This window comes from Pteropus vampyrus, unplaced genomic scaffold, assembly GCF_000151845.1.
Source record: "Pteropus vampyrus isolate Shadow unplaced genomic scaffold, Pvam_2.0 Scaffold261, whole genome shotgun sequence".
NCBI lineage: Eukaryota > Metazoa > Chordata > Mammalia > Chiroptera > Pteropodidae > Pteropus > Pteropus vampyrus.
In genome coordinates this window covers 2,239,791-2,245,790 of record NW_011889042.1, presented here as the reverse complement: position 1 = coordinate 2,245,790, position 6,000 = coordinate 2,239,791, and the positions used below count along the sequence as shown (strand labels likewise).

The following is a 6,000-nucleotide window of genomic DNA, read 5'->3' as shown; positions in this document are numbered from 1 at the left end:
TACATATGAAAAAGAAGAGGATGGAATAAGATATTGCTTTGATGGACCTAGAAGGTATTTAAGTCAGAGAAAAGATAAACACTGTATGATTTCACTTATATGCGGAATTTAAGGAGTTAAAAAAAACAAATTAATCAAAACAGACTCACAAATATAGTGGACAATTTGGTGACGAACTTGAGGGGCTGGGAGAATGGGGTGAAGGGTTAAAGAAATACAAATTAGTAGCTGATGGATGATCATAGGGATGGGGAGCACAGCATAGGAAATTCAATTACCATTAATACATTGGCTAGGTGGAGGGTCAGAGGAGGGAGGGAGCAACTGGGAGAATCATTTTACTAACTATATAGATGTCTAACTAATATACTATATACTTGAAACTAATTAAAATTAAAAAAAATTTAAACACCGAATATCACTTATAAAGTTGACAGGCTTTTTCGCTAAAATAAAAAGGACACAGCAAGGGCAACACTCATAAGCCTTATTTTGAACACCTTCTGTTGTTACTCAAAATTACAAAACGTCTTCTATGCTTTTAGATAAAAAATAAGAAACTAAAACATGTAGAAGAATACTAGAAATGTAACTAAAAATGAATTGGCAGAGTTGAAGTCAGTTACCATAAAGGATTTTTTAAATGGTTAGAGTTTGGAATACTTCTATAAAACCTAAGCAATCTACAAACATAATCAAAATGACTTTAAAAGATGAAGTATTTAACACTTAATATTCTAATTAGTTGTTTTTGAGCATGTCTTCTCCATAAGACTGTGAACATACATAATTTCATCTTTGCATATCTAGCAAAAATTCAATGCCTGTCATGTAAGTGGCTTAATATATTTATTTAACGAGATTTTTCCCTCCTGTAAATGTACCCTCTAATAGGACATGTTCTTTCATGTAGTTGATTATCCACTTTGCCTTCCTGTGTGCTTTATGTCCTAGTATCAAATTCAGTGGCACAATGAATGCTGTGTTCAGATCAAGGATGTCGGATAGGAGAAACTGTCTCAATAACTTTTTTGTTAAACAACAACTCCCCACCACCAACACCAAAAAAAGACCATCATTCCCACCTCCCACCTAATTGTGATTTATCACTCCTTACCTTCCTCAGGGGCAACTGATGCTCCCTCAGGTAGTACAGGCTGTAATTCTCCAGTTTCAGAATTATTTTCCAAGTCAGTCATTTGCATTCCTTCCAGACGACCTCCTTTAGTATTAACCCTCAAAGACAGAGAAAACAACCTGATATTTTTGTATAAGAAGTCAGTGATACAACAATCTATATTTTCCTCTTGTCCTGAAATGGGCATCAAACTAAGTAGGGTATATGGCACTGATGTTTAATACTAAATTTCAAGTTTATTTTTAAAAAATTCACTAGAAGATTCACAATGAAGATTATAAAATGATGGATTATGTCAATGTCAATATCCTGGTTGTCATAGTCTATCAGTTTTGCAAAATGTTATCATTAGGGGAAAATGGGCAAGGAACATAGGATCTCTCTGTATTTTCCTTTAACTGCATGTGAATCTACAATTATCTCAATAAAAATTCCAATTAAGAAATAGAAATCCTAAATAATGTTCTCACTAATATGAAAATACTGTTGATATATATTATTAAAGAAAAAGAGTACACCTTTTCTATTAAAAAAAACTATAATCACAGTTGCTTAAATATGCATAAAAACTGAGATCATATAAAAAATTAAAAACATCAAAAAAAATTAACAACAGCAGGAATGTGCGTAGGCAGGGGGTTGGAAAACAGCAGATGGAAGACAAAGACGGGGAAATTTTCACTTAATATTCTTTTACTTACATTTTTGAAACACTTATTATTAGTATTTAAATTTTTTGCTTATACAACTTTAAGTCAGGCAATGAAAAAAAGACACAAGCTGGAAAACATCACATGAGCCGGGGTGGTGATACAATTAATTGTAAAATTAGGGTTATAGCTAAGAGCTGCAGACATTTATAAAGGATTTTACAGTCTAGAAAAAGTCTATGTTCAAATACATTTAATCTTTATCACTAAAGGTGGATATCAATATCTCCATGACAAATAAAATATAAAAGCTGGTTGCAGCTTCAACTTGAAGGGAACATACATAAAATCAGGCTAAGTAATGGAGAGGACAAGATAATCTCCAATGATTATAACACCTTCCACACTCAAATGAGCTAAAACAGAAAACTAAACTACCATCTGTCTTTTTAGATTTGGTAACTATCTAGATCTTAAAACTATATAAAATTAAGTTAACTTAAAATATGGCACTATTTCTCTAAATTTAATTCAAAGTTCTTTTCAAAGTCTCCAAGGTAGAACTATTCCACTTTTAAATTTAGAAATGTATTTAATATCCATAAAATAGATCAACAGATGGGTATTAAGGCTCATCTAGCATACAGGCAATACATTCCACAACCACTCTATCTTTTGAGGGAATGGAAATTTAACTGACATTGCTGGGGTCTGAATCTGTTTCCTAGAAGAAAGATAAAGGTGTTGACTACCATATATATCCTTTTGGAAAATTCCAACTATGAGTTTTGAGGATGCTTTTACAAGAGAGAAAAAAGGTGAGATAAAAATCGGTATTAAATTAAAATTGCTAGAAGTGCTTTGTTCCACACAAAGTATGTGTAGAAGACCTATGAGACAGCCAAGCACAAATGTCTCTGAAAAGTGTGGGGCAGATGGGGGGAAAAAAAAAAAGCTGACAAACATACACACAAAATATCACAAGGTAGAGTTCATACAAGGTTTCATACCATTATTATCCTAACTTCAATGAAAATGAGCTCTAACATATTTAAACTAAATTTCTGGTACTAGCATATCCCATTAAGGAAAAAAAAAATGTTTCGGATACTTTCACAAGTTACATATGAACTTTCAGTCTGCTAAAAAATTAACATAGTAGAAATTATTTTGTTCATTATGAGGCTATTAGCTATTATGCCATTAACATAAACAAAAGAACTTAACTTACCCCAAGGTGACCATTTTCCTCCTTTTCTCGACAGTAGGTAAGCCATTGATAACTGCAACCACAACAGCATCCGAGTCCAAAGCTTGACACTGCCGGTCTTCGGATTTCGGCAGAACATCACTGACACTGCCATGTGTCAAGGCTCGGGGAGAACTGTGCCTGCTCCCAGACTGACAGCTTCCTGGGGAACCTACAGAAAAGGAAGGGAATATTCAGAAAAAAGGAAAACAAAAAGAAAGTTCTCTCTCGAGTTTCCACTTTAGAGGATCTCACTAAATATATACTTCTGAACTGTAGAAAAACTAAAAAATAATTTTAAAATATATCCCAGTCTTTTTGATTCCAAGTATGTAAAATTAAGGAGTCCAGAATATGCAACCTAAGGGCTGCCGTTTTCTTACTGATGGGATCTGTTCTGTTGTGAGATCAAGGAATGTTCGAATCAAATTGCAGTATTTTTGGTACCTTTAAAGGTCTAAAGCTACACCGTAAGATCAATGTTGATTAACAGACCTCTACTCACTGAAATTACATTCTGAACTCTCCAAATTTACCTTCAGACGGAGGCTGACAATCTCCTTTTGAATGGCTATTTTCCCCAGAGTCTACTGCTCTTCGAAGTGATAGACTACCTGCTATACTGGACCGAGCTGGCTTGGGTGAATTACTTTTCTTATTTGTGGCTGCAAAGACATTTAAAAACATTTCTGAATGATAAAACAGCACAAAATTCACTACCTAGGCAATCAGAGAAAGGTATACTCTTATACATGGAAGGTATTCTATCTACTGTGCCAAAGAACAAACAAACGAAAAAAAGAGACACTCTGGTTTATTTAGAGTTTTATCCCAAAAGCATTCCTACTTTGCTGCTTTTGGAGCAGTGTTAATTTACAAAACTAAAAAAATATCAGTAAACTTCAAAAGAAAAATCATACCAGACACAAACTCCAATCTCGATGCAATTAAACTAAGTATTAACTATAAAAATATAACCCCTAACCACTTGGAAATTATAAAATATTATTGCATTAAAAAGAAAATCAATGTTGAATTAGAAATGAACCACAACTTCAATACTTCAAGATGTTTGTGGCTAAAACAGTTAAAAGAAAATGTATAGCCTTAAAATCAATTAATTAGGAAAAAACTGCTACTGCTAATTAGAAAAAAATGCTAATGGCTTAACATGCATACTCAAGAAGCTAGAAAAATAATAAAAAAAAAAAAGCAGAAGAGATGCATTAAAAGGTAATAAACAGGTTCAGCAAGGTAAGATATAAGACCAATAGTCAATTGTCTTTTTATACATTAGCAAAGAACAATCTGAGAATGAAATATAAAACACAATTTCATTTACAACAGCATCAAATAGAATAAAACACCTAGAAAACAATTTAAGACATACAAGACTTATACACTAAAAACTACCAAACATTGTTGAAGAAAATAAAGATGACAGAAAAATATTCTGTGTTCACTGATTAGGAAGACTTTTAATATTGTTAACATGGCAATACTCTCAAACTTGACCTACAGATTTAACACAATCCCTATAAAAATTCTTTTTAAATGCATAAACTGACAAGCTGATACTAAAATTCATAAAAAATGCAAAAGATCCAGAATACCTAAAAACGATCTCGAACGGAGGATTCACATTTCTGATTTCAAAACTTGCTATAAAACTACAGTAATCAAGACTGTGTGGCACTTGTGTAAAGACAGCACTATTAATCAATGGAACAGAACCTTGAGTCCAGAAATAAGCCCTTCTATTTATGGTCAATAAATTTTTGACAAGAAGGCCAAGACAATTCAATGGGCAAAGAAAAAAAAAGGACAACAAGTATTGGCAAGGATATGGAGAAACTGGAACCCTCACCCAGTGCTTACAGGACTCTGATATGGTGTGGCTGCTTTGGAAATAGCACAGCACTGCCTCCAAAAGTTAAATATAGTTCCCATATAACCCAGCAATTCCACTCCTAAGCATATACTCAAGATAATAAAAACATATACATGTCCACATAAAACCTTGTACATAAATGGTCAGAGCAGTATTATGCATAATAGACAAAGAGTAGGAAAAATTCAAATGTCCATCAACTGATGAGTAGATAAAGAAGTACAATAAAGTATCATTCGGCTATAAAAAAGGATTTAAATAATACATGCTTCGACATGGATGACTATCGAAACCATTATGCTAAGTGTAAGAAACCAGACACACAAGTCTTCAACTGCATGATTCCATTTATATAAAAAGCCCAGAAAAAGCAAATTCATATAGACAAAATAGGAAGAAGGGAAAGATGGCGGGGGTGACTGTTCTCGGGCATGGAGTTTTGGGGGGAAAAGTGATGAAAATGTTCTCAACTTAGATAATGGTGACTGTCACAAAACTTTGTTACTATACTGCTGAATTGTACACTTGAAGAAAAAAGGAAAAAAAGATGCTGTGAGAAAAGATTTAAGACCAATTTCTCTACTACCAAGAATACATAAACTATTGGTTAAGGAAAAAACAAATGAGATGCATTAACAGAAACAAAGGCAGATATTAGGATAATAAAAAGATAAAAAACAGTAGATAAAATAAATCTAAGAACTAGGTCTTTCAAGAGGTGAATAAACTGAACGAGCCTCTAGAGCTAGTCAAGTACAGGAAAAAATAAGAAAACGCAAATAAGCAATGTATAATAAGTGAAAAATTAACACCTCATAGAGGAAGATTTTAAAATTTGAGAAAAGAATAAGTAACTTTATACCAATATATTTATCTAATAAATACTTTTCTAGGAAAATTAATTATGGAAATTGACTTAAGAAGCAAAATATGAGACCAATAAATAAGCACATAGAAATTTAAAAGGCTGCATCATTCTTAGTTTTTCTTTCCTTAAAATACTAGTCAACCTTTTTTAACTAGAGTTGTGGGAAAGAAATGAGCCTTCCTGGTCTAAAATATCCATTGTATG

At 32.8% G+C, this 6,000-nt stretch overlaps 1 protein-coding gene across 9 annotated transcripts in view; it reads right to left on the bottom strand.

Moving 5' to 3' along the window:
* TRIM37 (tripartite motif containing 37) overlaps positions 1 to 6,000 on the bottom strand; it is a 156,112-nt gene that overhangs the window by 70,585 nt on the left and 79,527 nt on the right. For 8 of the 9 annotated variants that reach the window (XM_023520394.1, XM_023520396.1, XM_011375067.2 and 5 more), the window contains 3 exons: positions 3,574 to 3,702; positions 3,020 to 3,209; positions 1,118 to 1,236 (listed from right to left, as the gene is read on the bottom strand). In XM_023520394.1, coding sequence (XP_023376162.1) covers positions 1,118 to 1,236; positions 3,020 to 3,209; positions 3,574 to 3,702 — 438 coding nt within the window. The remainder of the gene's footprint in view (positions 1 to 1,117; positions 1,237 to 3,019; positions 3,210 to 3,573; positions 3,703 to 6,000) is intronic. The other variant, XM_023520395.1, reaches the window with a different exon arrangement.